The sequence below is a fragment of the Ornithorhynchus anatinus genome, chromosome 7, assembly GCF_004115215.2.
Source record: "Ornithorhynchus anatinus isolate Pmale09 chromosome 7, mOrnAna1.pri.v4, whole genome shotgun sequence".
Taxonomy (NCBI): domain Eukaryota; kingdom Metazoa; phylum Chordata; class Mammalia; order Monotremata; family Ornithorhynchidae; genus Ornithorhynchus; species Ornithorhynchus anatinus.
Window position 1 is genome coordinate 41,311,381 of NC_041734.1, and position 21,414 is coordinate 41,332,794.

The window sequence follows — 21,414 nt, forward strand, 5'->3', positions numbered from 1 at the left end:
TTGAGCGCTTACCGTGTGCAGAGCACTGCACTGAGTGCCTGGGAGAGTACACTACAACAATAAATGACACATTCCGTACCCACAGCAAGCTTACAATGTAGAGGGATTAGGGCCAGGCATTCATAGACAACATAGATGTTCCTTTTGAGTTTGGGGTTGATATGTATATTTTTACTGTAAGCCTTTCCCTCAAACAATTAATTCCCATTTCCATGAGCTAGTACACTTAAACTCTACTCTTCTTTTTACATTTTTCTTGGTAGTAGCCATCAGAGCTTTAATGATGGCTCATTAAAGAACCTTTAAATTCACCCTACTTGTCTGAATACAGTGAATCCACAATGAGTTATGCTGAAAATCAGAACAGTTTTCAGAAGAAAGTTACTCATAGGTGCAGTATGAGCTATAGCATTGCACTCAGGTTTTCAGCTTGGAGATTATGTTCCTGACAAATGCCATGCTTTAAAAAAAAAAAAAAGCCCTGCGTTGTTGTTTTTTAGAATCTATTCTTTGACTGACACGCCATGCATGCACACTAGCATTTCTTCAAAAATCGATGCACATTTACAAAAGGAAAGGCTTTAATCCCCTAACCGAGTTTGTAGCCAAAAGGTGTAGTGAACGCATATTGTAGGAGACTGGAGTGTATTTGTGTTTGACATATTCTGAGGGTTTTATTATAATGTATTTTGGTAAAGCATCTTTTCCCGTTAGAGACTCACTTCTCAGTTTTTTTTTGCGGGGAACTATTATGACTAAATAACTAGTATACTCCAAAGTGAAAACCTATGGCTCAATTTTGTATTTATGTCCCAGATGATGGAGAAAGAGGCTTCAATTTGTAATGGTAACTGCCCAAGGAAGAAATAGCGTGAACCTTTAGTTCCTGCTAATATCCTTTCTAGTAATCAGTGCTTGGTTAATTGTTCAAACTTCCTGAGTGATTTACTACTTAAAACAATGCATTTTCAAGCCAGGTACTCAGTCTTATGAATGTGTGAGCCTTTAACTTCACTGCCCATTGTTGGAAAAATTGAAGCAAGGAAATGTCTGTCTGATGTCTTGCTATTTGGCATTCATTGTGTTTAAAAAAAAAAAAGTTGCTCAGTATTTCCAAAAGGCACTAGCTACAATTAACGAGGCCATTCCCTAAAATATTCATCTTTGTGCCTTTAATCTGATTAGGTATTTTCTCCTTCTCTTCATTGATGATAATAAAGTTTTCCTTTGACTGAATAGCATCTCCTCTTCTGAAAAAGGATCATTCTCTTTTATATGTTGGGGATTACATATTCTATCGTGTAATAATAGGAAGAAGAATAATAAGAATAATAATAATGGCATTCATTAAGTGCTTACTCTGTGCCGAGCACTTTTCTAAGCCCTAAGGTAGATACAAGGTAATCAGGTTGTCCTTCTTGGGGCTCACAGCCTCAATCCCCATTTTTCAGATGAGGTAACTGAGGCACAGAGAAGTTGTGACTTGCCCAAAGTCACGCAGCTGACCAGTGACCCTGCCGGGATTAGAACCCACGACCCCTGACTCCCCAGCCCGTGCTCTTTCCACTAAGCCACGCTGCTTCTCAAGCCATCTCGCATATATTCTGGACCACCCCCCCCCCGCCCCCCCCCCGCCTCCTCACTTGTCAGATTCAACTACCTACACATCACAGAAGGAAGGAAGGAGGAGAAGGGGGAATGAGGGCTCTCAAAGTGGGAAGAATGTCGGTCTGTCCCCCACAACTCCCCTTTAAAAATAAAAAAAATTGAGGTATCAGCAGTTCTCCTAATCATGTGCTTTCACTATGGCATTTTGGATAAAATGCGATGACATAATTAGGGAATGTTCTTCCACCACGAAGGGTCCATCTGGATACCACAGTGTGGTAATGGAAGTATATCTTGTCACGGGTTTGTCTAGAATCTCTGGCTTCTAGGCAGAAAATGAAGATGACGGAGAGCAGATTGGCCAGAATAATGCAGAGCCACATCAATCAGGAATACACAGGAGATAGATGGTCCTTGCTTCTTTTAGTCTTTACGCTTCCTTCCCTCCAAGGAAGATCTAGTAAAACCTTTTTTGTTGGCTTCAGAGCCCTTGTTATTTGTCAGCCATCCAAGTATTGCAAAATACCTCCCGAAGAATAGTCCAGTAGGGAGAATTAGCAGAGCAGTGTGGAAGCCTAGAGTTGCATTTGAATGTTACTTTAAAAAAGAGTTATCCTAAGTAGACAGATTTTTGTTGTAGTGTTCTACTTTTCACTTTTGAAAGGTGATGCTTTTTTAACGACACATCTCCCTCAAATCTGATTAAGATTCACTGTAATTGATGACTCCTAAGCCTCATTACCTAGTCACAGCCCTGAGAACAAACACACTGTAAAATAGTGAAACAGAAAAGCTAAAGATAGGTACATTTGAGAGAGAATGTACCGCTTCTCCGCCTTGATTACTGGGTCAGTCTCCTTGCTGACCTCCCAGCCTCTCCAGTCTCTCCCCACTCCAGTCCATACTTCACTCTGCTGCCCAGATCATTTTTCTACAGAAACGTTCGGGACATGTCACCCTCCTCCTTAAGAAACTCCAGCGGTTGTCCACCCACCTCCGCATCAAACAAAAACTCACGTCCCGTTGGCTTTAAAGCCGTCGAACACCTTGCCCCCTCCTACCTCACCTTGCTAATGTCCTACTACAGCACAGCTCGCACACTCGCTTTTCCAATGCTATCTTCTCAATGTACCTCCATCTCGTCTATCTTGCCACCAACTTCTCACCCTCGTCCTTCTTCTGGCCTGGAACGCCCTCCCTCCTTTTCCATCAGAGAGTTACTCTCCCTTCCTTCAAAGCCTTAATGAAGACACCTCTCCTCTAAGAGGCCTTCCCTGACTAAGCCCCTGTTTCCTCTTCTCCCTCTCCCTCCTGCTCCCTTTATTCATCACCTCTCCCAGCCCCACTGCACTTACATAACTGTAATTTATATTAATGTCTGTCTCCCCCTCTAGGCTGCAAGCTCCTTGTGGACTGGGAATGTCACTGTTTATTGTTATATTGTACTCTCCAAGTGCTTAGCACACAGTAAGCACTCAATAAATATGAATGAATGAATGAAAGAGAACAGAAAATTGTGGCGGTGACGAGTCAAAAAAAAGGGTAGCTTCTCCTGAATGAATTTGGCTACAAGAAAAACACTTTAAAAGACATAAAAATGTCATAAAATTGCTTTTAAAAATATAAAATTTTTCATTCACTCAATCATAACTTTTATCTCTCTCCTCCTAATACTGTCATTAGGTTATTTTTATAACATCAGCAAGGCAGGGTAGGTTTGTGTCTTCATATTATTTCCACTCGGGAATGTTAAACATGGTTCTGAAAGCCAACACAAGGTGTGGCAGGATTACGCTATATATGCATGTTTTGTCAGGTCTTGTCAATTACAAAGGTATTGGCCTTAGTCGATTCAAAATGGAGACTTTTGTGTTTTCTTACCATTGCCCCAGATCATTACCCAAATGCAATTGGGTTTCCAAGCCTTGTGCATTATTTAGCTAGCTGACTTATCAGCCAGAGTTATTTTTCGCAGAGGGCATTTCATGAGTATTTCATTTCATTCATTTAGTGCTCTGTTCTAAGCACTTGGGAGCAGGCAGTGAAAATAAAAGGTATGGCCCCAGCCCATACAAAAGCGAACAATCTAAGTTTAGGGCCAGCTATGACTTTAAAAAGGGTGAGTGATTTTTTTAAATGTAAAACTGGCTGTAGTATGAAAATTTTAAAACCATATCTAATGGCACAGAAAACCCTCCTAAATATCTAAATTCTTTTCAATTTCAAAACTGTGCTTTATCATTTCATTCATTAAAAAGAAGATCGAGTAAATAGTAGAAACTCTAACTTAGCTTTGGCTAAACAATATATGCCTCAAAATTGTGCATTATTGTAACAAACATTTGTATTTGCATGGAATTTTAAAAATGTCTTTCCATATCATCAAGTTGTGTAGTAATCAATCTTATCCCCCTATAATTTAGTGTTAAGGGAACTCCCTCAATCACAATAAATTCCTTTGGTGTTACTCATACAAACAACCCCTTACTTAAAAACTTCCCAAGTGTTAAAAAAGAGGAAGTTGTTTCTTTTTTAAGACTGCTTAGTTTCACCATATTCTGTGGTTCATTGCCAACACTGCAAGTTCAGAGGAGAAAATGCACTTTCTATAGTAGCCTGGGTAGACAGATGTAGAGTGTTTCTGTTGTCTAAAAAGCAAAAAAAATTTATTTTTTGAGCACTTACTGTGTGCAAAGTACTGTACTGAACCCAATGCAGGGCTTCTTGCTATTATGAGATCTAGGATAGGTCTTTCTGATGAACAGAAGCCATATCTTTCTTTAAAGCTAACAAAGACTTGTTTCTCAGCCCATAACACATAAATACCATGAATAGAAATCTCAAGAAAAAACCGTGCATTTTGTATTTTTCTGGGTCACTGGAGGTAATCAGTTTTTATTACCAGTGTGGTCGGTGTGGCATGTATTTATACATAGATGCTCTGATACTTTTATTTTCAGTGTTTGTATCTATTTTCATTTCTCATATATTATGTCTTTCAGTGTCTTTGGTGCAATTCTAACAATGCGTGCCTGGAGTATCCGCTTAAAAAAATATTACCACCAGGTTCTATTTGTAAGCTGAGTTCCGCACGCTGGGGTGTTTGCTGGGGTAAGTAATTTATTTAGACCGCTTGCCACACCAGTAATTTGTGGAAAATCTTATGTCAGTGCTTTCTCAAATTGTATATGTGAGTGAATTATCTTCCCATGCCTTTTACTGTGTTTCCATAAGTTACTGTGCTTCCATAAGAAATGACGGTGGTGTTTATGAAGCACTTTCTGTGTGCCAAGCACTGTACTAATCGCTCCAGTGGATCAGATAATCAGGTCAGACATAACTCCTTATCCCATTTGGCCCTCGCAGTCTTACTAAGAGTGAGAATCCCCACTTGGCTCATCTGTAATATCGCCATTTTACAGATAAGCAAACTGAGGCAAAGAGATGTTATGTGAATATCACACAGCCAGTGAACAAAGTTGGGTTAAGAACCCAGGGCCTCTGACTCCCAGGCCTTTACTCTTTCCAATAGGCCACACTGCTCCCTGATGGATCTTAATGGTTCTTAATAGTCTTCTGGATTTCTTAATAAGGATTCAGTAAATTCTCTATGACCTATACAGTTGGCGTCTCCTGTGTAAGCCTAGGGGTTATTCATTATGGTATTAAGCGCTTACTATGCATCAGGCACCGTACTAAGTTCTGGGGCAGATAGAAGATAATCAGTTCCCATAGAGAACTCAGAGTTTAAGTAGGAGGTGTAATAATAATGATAATAGTAATTTTGGTATTTAAGTGCTTAGTGTGTGCCAGGCACTGTACTAAGCACTGGGGTGGATACAAGCAAATCAGGTTGGACACAGTCCCTGTGCCATGTGGGGTTCACAGTCTCAATCAGATGAGGGAACTGAGGCACAAAGAAGTTAAGTGACTTCCCAAAGTCACACAGCAGACATGTGGCAGGGCCAGGATTAGAACTCAAGATCTTCTGCGTCCCAGGCCCATGCTCTATCCACTTCACCATGCTGGTTCCCAGCATATATTGGTAGAATGCCAGCGAACATCTTGTTATCTGGTAGTATAGGCCTAAATAAGTATTTTGGTGGTAAAATTTCCTTCTCTGTTTAGTTTATTTTATATATGTGAAAAGACGTAGAATACCACTACTTGTCCCTATTCCCCCAATATTCTCATCTGGTGTACTTTGAAATTTCATTTGGGGTACTTATGATTTGGGTGTGTTCCAGTTGGCCGAAACTGGATGAAAATCTGCTTTTTGACAGTATTTGTTGGTTAAACTAATCTCTTAAACCATCAGTTGAAAGTCCATCATCACAAGCCATTTAGTGCCTTATATTAAGCTGTTTGGGAGCTCACTGATCTACATGTGTGAGGAAACAAGTTTTTAATTCTTAGCTCTCTGGACATACTGTTTAGCAGAACTAAGAACATCAATCAATCTATCAATCTTCATTATTGAGTGCTTACTGTTTGCAGAACATGCTATTAAGAACTGATTCTTCTTTGAGTTATTTATCCACTGAAATAGATAGGAAATGTGTTTAAATGGCATGTGGGGGTCCATTCCAAAGGTACGATTCTGTGAATAACCTCTGTATTTTCAGCGACCTAGACTTCTAGGTATTTGAAAAGCCAATGCCTTTTTTTACATTCTCCATATTTTTTCAGGTAGTTTTCTACTCCATGCTTTTGTGTATCTCCTTAATCTGTGACTAAGGAAATAGTTATTAAATCTATGAATTTTCCCTCTCTAAAATTGGAAAATTTCATTTCAAATTCCAGTGTATGCCATTTAATTTCCCTTTCAGAAAATGGGAGGAGAAAGTAATGAAAGGAAATGGTGCGGGGGGTGGGGAGGGGAGTCTTGAATGTTGCAGTTGGGGACCCCTTGTAGTAGATGAAATTCAGGAGGAGTGCTAGGATGAGAGTGGTAGAGTGGATAGATTTATGGGTTGGAGAGTGACGTGAAGGACAAATGGGTGAAGTGAATGCTGCAGAAAATCAGAAGAACTGTCAATGACAATATAAGCTAGGGCAGGGGGAATAAGACCTGACTTTCAGAGAAAAATAGTAACAGATGAATCAAGGGAAGCAAATCAGTGGCATTTATTGAGCACTCCCTTTTTGCAGAGCACTGTAAAGAGCACTTAATTATGATATTTGTTAATCTCTTACTATGTGTCAGCACTGTCTTAAGCATTGGGGGGGGATACAAGCAGATCGGGTTGGACACAAACCCTGATATTCATTCAATAGTATTTATTGAGCGCTTACTATGTGCAGAGCACTGTACCTGTCCCATGTGGGGCTTACAGTCTCAATCCCCATTTCACAGATGAGGGAGCTGAGGCACAGAGAAGTTAAGTGACTTGCCCAAGGTCACGCAGCAGACAGATGGCAAGAGCCGGGAGAGTACAGTACAACAAGAGGAAAGACAAACGCACAGTAACAACTGGCTCCCTTTCTCTTGATGGGCCAAAATTGCTCCAGGGCCTGCCTCTCAAGCACAACCTTGTGGGTGAGGGACTGAGGGGAATTGTTTCAGTCCTTCACTCCTTCCCTCCTGCTTCTCTTTCCTATAGGAGAAGCAGAGGCCCCTCTCCTGTCTCTGTACTCAAAATCCCAACTGCACCAGGAAAACCTTTGCCCAGTGCAGTGAGGAAAAAGAAGGGGCAGAGCCCGGTGGCTCTCACGGAGCAAATCCTTGCTTGGGTTTCAGTTGCTCTGAAGTGGCTTTTTCACTCCGGATCTCCTTGTCCCCATCTTCAGCACCCCTTACCCACCTTCCTCAGGGGATAGCTTCTGTTTGAAATGGATGGAGCTTAGAGAAGCGGCGGGGCTCGGTGGAAAAAGCCCGGGCTTGGGAGTCAGAGGTCGCGGGTTCTAATCCTAGCTCCGCCACTTGGCAGCTGTGTGACTTTGGGAGAGTCACTTCACTTCTCTGGGCCTCAGTTCCCTCATCTGTAAAATGGGGATTAAGACTGTGAGCCCCATGTGGGACAACCTGATTACCCTGTATCTACCCCAGCGATTAGAACAGTGCTCCATACATAGTAAGCGCTTAACAAATACCAACATTATTATTATTACCTACCCCAGCGCTTAGAGCAGTGCTTGGCACAAAATAAGCACTTAACAAATACTGTCATTATTATTATTATTATTAGAGGGACTCCTTCCTCACTTCCTGTCTCATCAGCTCTTTCAAATTTGGCACATGGTGGACGCTTAACAAATACCACAGTTATTATTATTATTATGCGGGACAGGGACTGACCAACCTGATTAACTTGTATCGACCCAAGCGCTTAGAACAGTGCCTGGCACATTAGTAAGTGCTTAAGAAATACCGTAAACAACAACACATGTTTTCAAACTCACAATCCCTTTCTGCTTCAGCCACTCCACACCTTCATCTTGTTAAAGAGATAATTAAGGATATCCTCTAGACTGTGAATTTGTTGTGGGCAAGGAATGTGTCTGTTGTTTTCTTGTACTCTCCCAAGTGCTTAGTACAGTGCTCTGTACACAGTGAGCACTCAATAAATAGGATTGGCTGACTGACTAAAGACTGAAGGCAAATTTTTTAGATGACCAAAAGGAGCGCAGGCAGGTGAGTTAGAAGTAGTTACAGAGACTGGTTTCCAGGGCTCATAACATGAGAAAGCGATAGCTCGTGACAGCTGGTAAATTTCAGATTAATAAAAGGAAATTCTGCTTTGCTCCATGTCAATGTAGTCTTTGTAACATAGCACTTCAGGTCATCATGAACGCAAATGCTTTTGTTTCTGGTTTTGAAAGCTTGAAACATGTTATGGGCATAGCCTTTTTTTAATTTCTGCTTTCCAGAAATAGGTTTAATGTAATAACAGTAATTTTATTTTCATTTCTCAAAGCTGATTTTTATATTAACTCTCTCTGACCCATGAGTAGGAATCAGATGGAGATTTCTTTGGTTGGTCTTAGAAACTTTGATCTTTCTTCCCTAAAATAATAATAATTATGGCATTTGTTAAGCACTTACTCTGTGCAAAGTATGGTACTAAGCACTAAGGTAAATATAAGATAATCAGCTGGAACATGGCCCCTGTCCTGCCTGGGGCTCACCGTCTGAGGAAGAGGGTGAACAGGTTTTGCACCCTCATTTTACAAGTGAGAAAACAGGCCCAGATTATTGAAGTGTCTCGCTCAAGCTCACAGCAAGCAAGTGGCGGAGCCAGGATTGGAACTCAGGTCCTCTGACTCCCAGGCCTATACTCTTTCCATTGGACTACGAGGGGAAAAAAAAAAACAGTTTCCTAGAGAGAGAAGGTGAGGGCTTGTCCAAAATTTTGAATTAGTTATTAGAAGGCTGGCGTCATTCGATTGTAACATTTTTAATCATTTCTACTTTTCATCGTGCCAATCTGTATTCTGTGTATTGGTATGCTTCTCACAGTTTGAGCCCCTAGGGAGTTGGTTTGGGGATAACTCTGATTCCAGTAGTCTGGAATTTTCACCAAACAAGTGTTCCATGGATTTTAAAAGTCCATTCGGTTGTCAGTTTACCACGTCACGTTTAGAAAAATGTGTGTTAAAATTTACACACCTTCACTGGCTCCCCAGGCATGCACACAGACATTTCACACTGTATCTCAATCTATCGTACTTAAGGAGCATTGCCAGAAGAACAGTTCTTAATTACCTAATAGCATTCTATTCCAAAATGTAGTGAAGACATGCACTATGGAAGAACCGAGTTTATCAGAGACTCTAGACATTTTAAAATTAATTCACTTTCATATTATCAGTGACATTTATATTCATTCTAGAAAGATATTATTACCGGTAGTATTATTGCCTAAGTAAAAAAAAAGGCAGTAAGATAAAATAAGATAAAAATAAATGAAATAAAATAGGATAAAACCAAAAAACTTAACCTTTTCCCCCCTCTTCATTTTCCAGTAAACTTTGAAGCTTTGATTATTACGATGTCTGTGGTAGGCGGGTCTCTTCTCATCGGCGTGTTTGTCTGCTGCTGTTGCTGCTGCAGGAAAAAGAAGAGCAAAAAGCAAGTATCTTAGGTTGATAGTTGGGTCGATTTAATCTGGGAAGGATCGGACTGGATTTTGCTAACTGCCTGTTGAATTAAAATGTTGGTGTAACACATCTTATGCTATCTTTTAGGCCAGATAAAGATGAAGAGAAAGCTGCTAGAGAGAGAGATCAGAGAAAAGTACGGCAAGAGGAAAGGTGAGAAAATACATTCACTTTTTCAAGAATTCATTACTCCTCCTTTAGGTGAAAATGTGCAAGGCCTTGTAAGGTGATGAAAAGGTAATGCAAATGAGTCCAATAGAATATGGGAATATTTTGCCGAACACTGTAGATGCTGACTGGTTTTAATAATAATAATAATATTGGTATTTGTTAAGCGCTTACTACGTGCAGAGCACTGTTCTAAGCGCTGGGGTAGACACAGGGGGATCAGGTTGTCCCATGTGGGGCTCACAGTCTTAATCCCCATTTTACAGATGAGGTAACTGAGGCACAGAGAAGTTAAGTGACTTGCCCACAGTCACACAGCTGACAAGTGGCAGAGCTGGGATTCGAACCCATGACCTCTGACTCCAAAGCCCAGGCTCTCTCCACTGAGCCACGCTGATTTTGAGAAGTGGTGAACGACATGCGCACAGCGAAGGGAAAAATACCATGTCAACACTGTGGGCAGGGAATGGGTCTACCAACTCTGTTATAGTGTACTCTCCTAAGCACTTAGTACAGTGCTCTGCGCATAGTAAATGCTCAATAATCTGAAGATTCATCAGCATCATCCAGAGCTCACTGATTTCGTCCAAGGTGTACTGACATTCCGTGCTTTACACACCACTGACCTTCTGGTTGTCGGGAGAGATGTATCCCCTTTTGTCCTCAGTGGCACCTTTGGTTTTCTCTCTCCTTTTCCATCTCACATGCACTGGATATTGGCCCTTCTGTGGCCTTTGGTGAGTGGAGGAGAGTTGGCCAGGTGTTTTTTGTAGATCTGGAATCACTTCTACCTAGTTATAGAAAGAGGCATGCTGAGTTTCTGTATCTTGGTAAGTTAACAAATTACCCTAGTGCATTAAGGTTGTACCATAAGTTATTGAAAGACGTGTACTTTCCTCTTTTTTTCTCAAGTTTCTAAGTGTAAAAAGATCCAACTTGGGGAATGTAAAATGCAGTATGAATGATATATAGCATTTCCTCACAGAAGAGAAAGTGAAAAATCAGATTTGAAAAAAAAATCAGGACGTTACCACGAAATTTGTGTTTGCCGGTTTTATATTTTCTAATCTTGTCCATTGGCAGCACTGGATCAATCAATCATATTTATTGAGTGCTTCCTGTGTACAGAGCACTGTACTAGGATGGGACCATGCAGACACTCTGTTCTGCTCTGGCTTTGTGCTCGGTGTGTTCTGGGATTATAGTTGTTCAGACTGTCCTTTGCTTCTCTGCCAAAGATTACTATTTAAAATGTTTACTGAGTATTTCATAAGACCCTCTGTGCACTAGGAGCTGAGATGGATATTCATTTAAAGTATCAACTACTTCAGATCTCAGAGAGGGTCGTAGTAAATTCATATTTTGCGTCTCCATTCAAAACTAGGGGGTAGATTAGGCTTCGGCACTGAAAAGCGTTAGGGACACTAATCCTTACGCGGGGACCTGGGAAAGAACAGCAGGGTGGAGAGCAGAGTAACACCACAATTTCATCGTCACCATTTCACAATTTGTGTCACCGTTCCTGAGTTCCATGGTGTGGTCTTAGGCCCCTTGAGGTAGCATTGCTGCCCAAGTAGTGTTGGGATGATCAGAGAGCGACGGGGAGATCCCCAGAACCCCTACCCAGAAGAAGAAGAATTATAGTATTTGTTAATTATGTCCCAAACACTGTTCTAACTGCTGGGGTAAATACAAGGTAATCAGGTTGGACATAGTCCGTGTCCCACATGGGGCTCACAGGCTTTATCCTTTGACAGATGAAGTAACTGAGGCACAGAGAACTGAAGTGACTTACCCAAGGCCACACAGCAGACCAGTGGCGGAGCCGGAATTAGAACCCACGTCCTCTGACTCCCACGCCCGTGCTCGTGCCACTAGGCCGCAGGGTGGTCTGTAACAATGGTAGTTTGTTCGCAAGATATTGGTGCCCAGTTTTGACCGGAGACTGGCAGTGTCAGCTGGGGCGGCTTAGCGTTAGCCAGGGAGCAACTTTCTGGCACATGTCCTGGGGTTGCCGAGGCCTGAGTTGACAGTTTAGGCAAATCCATCTGGATAGTGTCTGTTTTTAGGAACCTCGGAAAAGAAAGGTTCTTGGAGAAATCATTTCAATCAGTCAGCCAATCATTTTCATTGAGTGCTGTGTTCAGAGCACTGTACTAATCGCTTGGGAGAGTCGAGTATAACATTTCAGCATCAGTCGAAAGAGCAACTGATATTCCACCGGATAGTGAAGATAGGTGCCACCGAAACTGGTATCAGACAATCGGAGTTATGTAGGTTTTATGTTCGAGTGATACCGCGTAGGTAAGGAAGTCACTATATTTTAGTACATCTTGGCAAGATCGAATTTCACTCCCCGAAGAGACCAGCTGTTTTTCTTTAAAACGCACAAAGGTCTTCACAAGGAGATTTTCAGCTACACTGGTCCTTTCACCGAAGATGCTATACTGTTAGCAACTCATTGGAAGCTTGACTGGAATACCCCTTTCAGAGCACATTGTTTCTGATTTGTAGAAATGCAAGAGTGATGGCCTCAGATTTTAACAGAAGTCTTTGATGGAGAATATGAAAATTAACTTTTGACTTTGAAACCTGCCAGTGTAGTTTTCCTTTTGCTTATTTAGAAGGGAAAAGCCAGGCCTAAATAATATCATGAAACTGTATCTGTTTAAAATCTAGGAAATAACAGTTTTGTTAAACTTACTGTATTTGTTTTTCAGGAGGGCAGAAATGAAGACTAGACATGAGGAAATCAGAAAAAAATATGGTAAAATAAATTATACACTCTTATCTTTTCAATTGATTTTTGAGGCTCACTATTTCAGTCAGTTGTGTTGTTTTAAATCTAGTCTTGAATGCACTATTTGGGTAATGGTAGTTCCCTCTCCGTGGACTGTTCAGTGGGAATAGTAGAGACTTTGACAGACATTGTGGCAAATTCTGTACCCATTCCCCATCAGTACATTCTAACCATTTATAGAGGACTAAGATGTGTCCATGGAGTCGCTGTGGGTAGGAAACGACTCGACAGCACAAGACAAGAGGAATATATTTCAAATCTTTCCACCCTTTAGGAAGTCTTGCAGTCTGAGGCATAAGAATTGTTTTCTCAGACAATTGTTGCCTGTGGAAGTTCAAAATCATAAATGATCCATTCAGCTTCCTAGCCATGCTTCTTTCAGCATTTTCACTGTCATCGTAAAATGGTGTTGGCTTTTCTATTGTAACATAACTTTTTTTTTAAAACATAGCTGCCTTCTTCCTTGCAACCCCAACATGTTCAGCTTGATTGTCCCTGTGTGCGTGTGTCTTTCTCTGCTTCTATCAGTTGTCGCTGCTGCCTTGTAAATATTTCAAGCTGTGCTGTCTTTCTGAGAAGTCACATAAACTAGAGGCTGGGCTGTCCTGTTTCTTCATTTCTTGCCTTCAGCGCATATATCCATTGCGCAGTTTTTGCAACCATAAAATAGAACATTCTTGAAAATGCCAAATTGAGTATGATATGATGAAGAAAATTGTATTTTATTTCATTCCAAAAACAAGGACATTTTAAATAATAATATTGGTATTTGTAAAGCGCTATGTGCCGAGCACTGTTCTATGCGCTGGGGTAGATACAGAGTAATCAGGTTGTCCCACATGAAGCTCACAGTCTTAATTCCCATTTTACAGATGAGGTAAGGAAGATGGAAATTATTTGAGGAATTTTTATGTAATAATTAGTCTTGCTGATACATATAGATTCTTCCGTTACAAAACTGAGTATTTTTGCTCCAAAGACTTTTCAGTATTTCAAATTAAAAAGCATTGTCATTCCCTGTGGGAGGAGGGGCACTCTTCATTTTTATTATGGCAAATAAGGAATATTAAGTTCATTAGCATTTTAGTATTCCTAAAATTTATTCATTCAATCTTTTTCATTGAGCGCTTACTGTTTTGCAGAGCACTGTAGTAAGCGCTTGGAAAGTACAGTTCGGTGACAGTGTCACAGTATATATTCTTCCCCTTATACGATTTCACTTATGAGTATCATGGAGTACGCAGTACAATTTATAATTCTAATTCCAGTAAACTCCAGTTGGTCAGCCGATAGAAAATGCAAAAATTGATTTCCAGCTCCCTTTTTGGACGATATGCTTACATAGCGTACTTCTCGTAAAGTTTCCTGTGGGTATTTTGCTGGAGGAAAGACTCTGTTGAGCACTGCCGACGGTAACTGAAATCAGTTGAATGGCATGCGACCAGATGATCTCAGATGGTTCCACATTCTCTTTCCATTCATTCAATCGTGTATATTGAGTGCTTACTGTGTGCAGAGCACTGTAGTAAGTGCTTGGAAAGTACAGTTCAGCAATAAATAGAGACCATCCCTTCCCCCAAGGGGCTCACAGTCTAGAGCCCGTTCTGAGGATTTGGGGAAATGTTGGAAATACAAGTTGGCACACCTCAGAAGCTGGTGACAGGCTACTTTAGTGTGTTTTTTCAGAGTAGTATTCTTCCAACATTTGAGCCGCCTAGAGCTGTAGAAGCCCTACAACTGTGCGGCTTTGGTGAGCTCTGCGTAGCAGCCCTATATCGTTACTTCTCTTCCCCCTTTTTTAAAGGTCTCTTCTGAAAGTCCCTCCCACAGTTGTTTGCTCACTACTCCATTTATCTGCCTCAGATGGATGAAGTTGACCCTGCCAGGACTGGAACCTGTGGTCCAGGGAGTGTAGATATTCCACAGATGCTGCTCAGGCTGCTAAGCTGTCCTCTCTTGCTCTTAAGGTTGAGATGACCAATCTGTTCTTACAACCCTTGATTCGTTTGCTCACTACTGCCTCGATTTCCTCCGGGTGTTGTATATTCTTGTGTTGTAAACATCTTGGCATTAAAACTTTCTATGAAACAAGACCTTTTGTTGTCCTTGCGTTCCTTTCTTCCTTTCTGCTCCTCTAGGCTTCAGTATTTCTTTCTACCAGCTGAAACTTTATAGCTTTTTTCCCTACTTTCTTAACCTGTCCAATGTGTGTGTGTGTGTGTGAATGTACACCTCAGGTGTGTGATTCACAGGATTCACTAATAATTCCCAAACCTGCCATGCTAAAAGTCTTCTGATTTTAAGTACGTCCATTAACTCAAATTTATACTTGGCCACGGGAAAGCTGGGGAGAAAATGGCGAATGGAGCTGAAAGGAGAAAAACCTGAAATTTCCCATTTTCTCTAGTGTTTGGATGGAGCAGAGGCTAACGACCTGTTGCCTTGCTACAGGTCTGAAGCCAAGGTGGAATCAGGCACCTACAGTTGGGGCAGTGATGCTGGAGAATCCAGATTCAGCTGTCAGGTTTATCCATAGTACCGGGGGCATCTAGTTGGTTTCACTGCCCTCTCGGGGGATGGTTTACTTTCTGTGAGCCTGGGGAGGGATTCAGATTCAGCCTGCGACTTCCAGGGACCCTCCAGATACTCCTGCTTGTAGAATCGATGAAGAATAGATTGAAACCCTAATGATCCCATTCTACCCTCTCAAACCCAACCAGTTCAGTGTAGTTTCTAGGTGGAAAATTAAGACTAGATTTATAAATACAGGTGAAAGGTAAACCCCAATGGACACAGAGGTTTTGATCAGCAACACAAAGAGCAAAAATATAACCATGTGTGTATTTCTTGCATTTTTTTTCCTTTGGCAGTTTTAACCAGAGTGTTTTATGTCGGAAATGTTGATGGATCAGTAAATTAAGTGGTTTTTATAATTGTCAAGGAAAATAAAGCCTTCGGACTCTGAGAAACTTGAATTGAAGAATAGAATTTTGGTTGCATTGGAAAGGGGAGTCTTTTTATAGTCAACTCATTGCATTAGAGAATTAGAACGTGTTGTTGCCTATAAACAGGCCCTATTTTAAGTCCCATCCTGTTCTAAATTTGCTACACCAGTAAAGGACTGTGAACACTAATTGGGGAGAAAGTCAAAGGAAATGTTAGAAACCAGAGGTCTAAAGATTGGATCCATCTTTTAGACCAACAAAAGAACAACAGAACTTGAATTAGCTACTCCAATCCTTTGATTTTTGAAGCCTGTTAATATTTTTTTTGTCTTTAAGCTATTTCCCACGTAGTCTCACTAACCTTCATTTTTAGCTGTGAACTGGAAAATCTTAGTTTATGCATAAACTTTACAAATATGGTAGCTCATGCCTTCAGAAAGTGCGTTGATAGGATACCAGGAAACTGACCTTTGGTTTAAATCCCACGAAGCCTTTTGCTTGTGGTTTCTCCCTCTTTGGCTGAACAACGAATGGAGCTGTAAAGGTTAAGTATATTAGGAATCCGTTGTATTTGCTTATTATTGGTCATCCTTCTGAGTCTCTTTCATTTAATGGATGAATCTTAATTTCCATTGAAATGCTATAATGCATAATTGATGTACAATATATTTTTTCAAAATACATATCCTTACTCTTCAAGGAGAAGAATACTGAGCTTATTGGTTGAGTTCTGTAGACTTCATTTTGTCACCTATAGGAAATTTTCCTTTGTGGCTTGAATAACTAGAAATATAATATTTTTTAAATTTGAATATTGAAGTTGTGATACAAATCAGCAATTATGTGAAAATTAAAAAGACGGATATGGTTTTGTACTTTAGCCCTAGAGTTTATTGATATAAATTTAGGTTTCCAGGTAAGTCTTGATTTTGCTTTTCTGATAGTCACCTTAATTTTAATCAAAGTAAAGCTTACATGATGTTTTTCTTGACAAAGAAACAGCTATATTTACCAACATTTAAGACCTTAAAACAGCCAATTATCTCTCAGCATCATGTATAAAAATGAAGGGTCATACACTCTTAAATATGAAATCAGAACTTTTTGGTTTCCTTGTAAAAAAAAACCTGCTGCGTGTGTCTTCTTTAATTGTCTCCTTTGATTGAATTCTAATTAGAACTTATTCTACTTTCAGGCTTGTTTAAAGAAGAAAACCCTTATGCCAAATTTGAAAACAACTAAAAAAAAAAACCCTCTGGAACTTCAAGAAGTCCCAATCTCCTCTTGAGAAATGGAGCTGTCCTAATCAATGGATTAACAATTCTGTAATCAAAGTACAGAACATTACTCAGGTGCCACAATAGCCTTCCACTGCTACAGCATCAGTCAGGCACCTTCAATGAAAAGCTTTTTCCACCCTCCCAAAGCTGAGTCCAGCTAAATCCCAATGAGCTGCTCCAACCAGTGAAACTGATTCTAAACAATATAAACCCTCCCTTGCCTTGAAATTTTTAGTAAAACTTCTCAAGGATCCAAGGTAGGGCTAGGCTGCCTACTTCTTAAAAACCTTTCTTTAAATTAGGTTTCTGTCCTCATTTTTTCTACCTTTACTCCTTATCTCTCCCAAATGTGAATAGGCAAAGGTCTCTTTTCACTATTCTTCCCCCTAATTTAGTAGCCCTATTTAGGTCTTCTCTCACTCCTTTCTTTTACTACTCTTATACTCCACGCTGTTTGTCTTTCCTCCTGTCTCCTGCCCCTTGCATTGACAGGCTTCTTAAAGCTCTGATAAAAGTCACTTTTCAGTATTTTCCTAGTAAGAGTTGAAGACCCTGAGCATCGAAATCAACGGACATATGCTCTTAGGCCTGGTAAAGGCGACATTTATTTCGTTAGAATTGGTTTGTCCTGTTCTTGGTTGGAGTTGCGACCACTTCTGGTTTCATTTTTTCACTGAATAAGGAACATAAATTTCCATTTTTCAGAACTTGATTGTATAATATGACAGAATTAAGTACTTAAATGTAATGATAAATCCATTTCTAAGGTTGAGTATAGCTAAACGTATATTTCTTGCAAGTGCTTGGCTCTTTTTAATCCTACCATTCACCAGGATAAGTAGACTGTAAAGAGTGCCTCATTTTTTAAGCCTGTTTGGATGACACCAGCAATTAGAAAGCCTGTACTTTCTGTAAAAAAAAAGCAAAACCAACACGAATGCATTTTGCTCTTCCTGAAGTAGTCCAGTGATAGACTCAAGAAGGCAACTGCGTTGTCTCAGCTGGAGGCAACCGACTAGGAGCGCTGGCTTTTATGTATGCCTCAGGTGATAATCCCCTTCCTTGTGAAAACACAGCTTCTTAGGATTCCTCTGAGCGTGAAGGAGGCACCCTGAGGCATTTCAGGCAGATGTACTCCTTTCTGCCAACCCTGAGAGCTGATAGATCCAAACTCCCGGAGCCTCAGACTGGAGGTGAGCTGGCTGTCTGTGCAAGACTCTGTGGCCTAAGTTTTTCCTTCTATCTCCAGCTCCCACCGGCTAGATGGCTGTCCAGTAGATAGCCACCGAAGAGCCTTTTCAGGCTTGGTTGAAGCGAATGGCCGTCTCCGGTTCTCTTTTTTACCAATTTAGCTGAAGCAGTGAAAATCATCCTGCTCAACAAAGTAAAACGAAAATCTTTGGGGTTTTTTTTTTAACTGCAGCACATTGATGCATTAACGGCGAAGTGTCTATGCAGAAATGTATCCGCTATAATCGCTGGGTCTTCAGGTAACGTGCCTTATATATTGAAGTTTTGATTCATCCTGCCTACTGTCACAGTTTGCGTACTTCTGGTGTGCTAAAATATTTTAGAAACTACAATAAGCAAAAATATCAGCAGTGTTAGAGGACTTTGGGTTTCTCTTTTCTCTTGGTCTCTCTGGCTCACTCACTGACCTTCTCTTTCTCACTACTGTCCCCACCACAGAATCTCCTATGGTTCTTGAAAGGATTTGGGAAATAGGTACTGTGAAGGAGACATTTTTTTCTGAATTGTTGAAACTCTCTTTAGGTTTGGGGAAAGATGCATGAAGAAAAGATAGTATTCCAGGTTATACTCCAAATCCCATTTTGGGAAACCTTGCTTAAGCACCAGATGAAGTCAGTTGCTATTCCCAGCGTGACTCAAAGACTTTTTGATAATGTTGAAATACAGTTTTTTCACTCCAAGGAAAACCTTTTTAAATATATATTATGCCTTTACTGTGAATTACCCTTTGGACACTGAAATATCGCTGATATGAAAATGTCATGTTGTCGGTCTTGAATCCTCTTTCCCTCACTCAGTTCTAAGTTCTAATTACTTCAAACTATAGTTTGAAGTAGTATTATGGGATGCAGTCTAAAAGTAGTTTAGTGCAATATACAAACTTTGTTTTCTGTTTTATAAGAAATATCCAATATTCTAATGAACTCATCAATTTTATAGGCAGAAGCTCAGTTATGAATTTAATAAATATGCTAATATTAGAATGAATTTAAATCTACAAAATAACATAGTGGTTAACATCATGTTTTTATTATACTTTTTGTGTGTGGAATCAACTTTAATACTTTGTTCCTTTTTTGGTGATATGTTATTTTTGCTGCTGTACTAACAGCACCTCTTCATTGCAGTCACAAGCAAAATTAGCCAAATACGTGAATCTTTAGATGTTCCTAACTCCAAATAAACAGGGTCAATAAATGTATTGCACATAATTATTGCTTAGTTTTTTTTTTCTTTTAATATTCATGAAATGTTAATTTTGAGAGCAGTGTACTTAAAATACAAGTATCTTTGTGGCCTTCTGAACTTAAGATTTCTCCAAATTCAGATATTTAGAAAGTACACCAGAATGCAAGAGGTGTTAGAAGCAATTTATAATTCATCCTCTGAGACCATTTGTCTCCCTGTATGCCATCGGAATAGTTAGATTTTATCATAATTAGCCTGGCTGCTTCTGCTCACAGTGCCAGATTTAGACCCGAGGTTGTGATGGCTTTGAAGCAGCGTGGCTCAGTGGAAAGAGCCCGGGCTTGAGAGTAAGAGGTCACGGGTTCGAATCCCAGCTCTGCCACTTGTCAGCTGTGTGACTGTGGGCAAGTCACTTCACTTCTCTGAGCCTCAGTTCCCTCATCTGTAACATGGGGATTCACTGTGAGCCTCACGTGGGACAACCTGATTACCCTGTATCTACCCCAGCGCCTAGAACAGTGCTCGGCACATAATAAGCGCTTAAATACCAACATTAAGACTTCTGGTTGGCAGTGTATTGTGCTGGGTCAAACATCTGAGATGTAGCCTCTTGTGGATCTGCAAATCCATGTCCGCTCCCTCCTGAATTCTCCAATTCGTAGGACTGATATCAGACCCGAAAGGCATTGTACCCCTATTTATTCAAGCTTCTGTAATTCACACTGAAGTTCCAAAGCAAGAAATCTCTGGCCTTGACTCTTCTAGGCTAGGTGTATTTTTGAAAATAATTTTCCATTAAGAGATCCATCTGGAATCTTCGTCTATCCAAGATTCAGCGAAAGAGAAGTCCTGAAATAAAGGCAGTGATTCCGGATCAAAGCAGACAAGATGAATGCATTTGGATGTGAGTATCACCAGTCTGTCCCCAATCTGAGCCCATCCAAGAATACTATTATTATTACAATAATATTATAATAATATATATTATAATAATAATAATGGTATTAAATGCTTACTATATGTTTAGCACTGTTCTAAGCACTGGGATAGATACACGCTAATCAGGTTGTCAGACACAGTTCCCATCTCGCATGGGACTCACAGTCTTAATCCCCATTTTACAGTGAGGTAACTGACACTCAGAGAAGTGAAGTGACATGCCCAAAGTCACACACCAGACCCATGGCAGAGTCAGTAGTAGAATCCAGGTCCTTCTGACTCCCAGGTCCGTGTTCTATCTACTAGAAGCAGTGGAAAGAACCTGGGCTCGGGAGTCAGAGGTCATGGGTTTTAATCCCAGATCCGCCGCTTGTCAGCTGTGTGACTTTGGGCAAGTCACTTAACTTCTCTGAGCCTCAGTTCCCTTATCTGTAAAATGGGGATTAAGACTGTGAGCCCCACGTGGAACAGGGACTCTGTCCAACCCGGTGCTTGTATCCACCCCAGCACTTAGTACTGTGCTTGGCACATAGTTAAGTGCTTAACAAATACCATAATCATTATTATTATTATTATTATTATTAATCCCAGATCCACCACTTGTCAGCAGTATGACCTTGGGCAAGTCACTTACCTTCTCTGTGCCTCAGTTACCTCATCTGGAAAATGGGGATGAAAACTGTGAGCCCTATGTGGGACAACCTGATTACCTTCTATCTACCCCAGCGCTTAGAACGGTGCTTGACACATAGTAAGCGCTTAACAAATATCAACATTATTATTATTATCATTATTATCCAACTCGATGGCCGGGAGGTTTACCCACAGTGTCGTGGGGCTTCCTGTGACCTTTAGACTGTTGGGAAGGCTGTGGTTTTGTGACTGCAGCTGTGGCTTGTACCTGCGTCCTGAGGACCCCAAAGCCCTGCCCTTCGAGCCACATTTCCCTGTGGCTCTCTTTATAGCTGTTGTACTTATGACTCACTTTTCCGCTCTTTTATGCCGTTCTTATTTTATCTTTCCTATCCTCGATCCCCTTTTCCACATTCTTATTCTTAGCTGGTGAATGCCGGGAGGCCGGTGACCTTGTTTAATTCTCACTGGGTATTTTTTCCCAGTGCTTATACGGGAGGGG

General features: G+C 40.6%; 1 protein-coding gene across 3 annotated transcripts in view; it reads left to right on the forward strand.

The window, feature by feature from the left end:
* Nucleotides 1-19,363, forward strand: part of LOC100075874 (PTTG1 interacting protein) — a 30,816-nt gene extending 11,453 nt beyond the window's left edge. The window contains exons 3-7 of one of the 3 annotated variants that reach the window (XM_029069203.2): nucleotides 4,611-4,719; nucleotides 9,574-9,679; nucleotides 9,796-9,861; nucleotides 12,597-12,643; nucleotides 14,481-14,769. In XM_029069203.2, the coding sequence (XP_028925036.1) occupies nucleotides 4,611-4,719; nucleotides 9,574-9,679; nucleotides 9,796-9,861; nucleotides 12,597-12,643; nucleotides 14,481-14,491 (339 nt within the window). In that variant the 3' untranslated portion in view covers nucleotides 14,492-14,769. Of the gene's footprint in view, nucleotides 1-4,610; nucleotides 4,720-9,573; nucleotides 9,680-9,795; nucleotides 9,862-12,596; nucleotides 12,644-14,480; nucleotides 14,770-16,816 lie in introns of those variants that run through there. The other 2 variants (XM_039912535.1, XM_029069202.2) reach the window with 2 other exon arrangements.
* The last annotated feature ends 2,051 nt before the right edge of the window (nucleotides 19,364-21,414 follow it).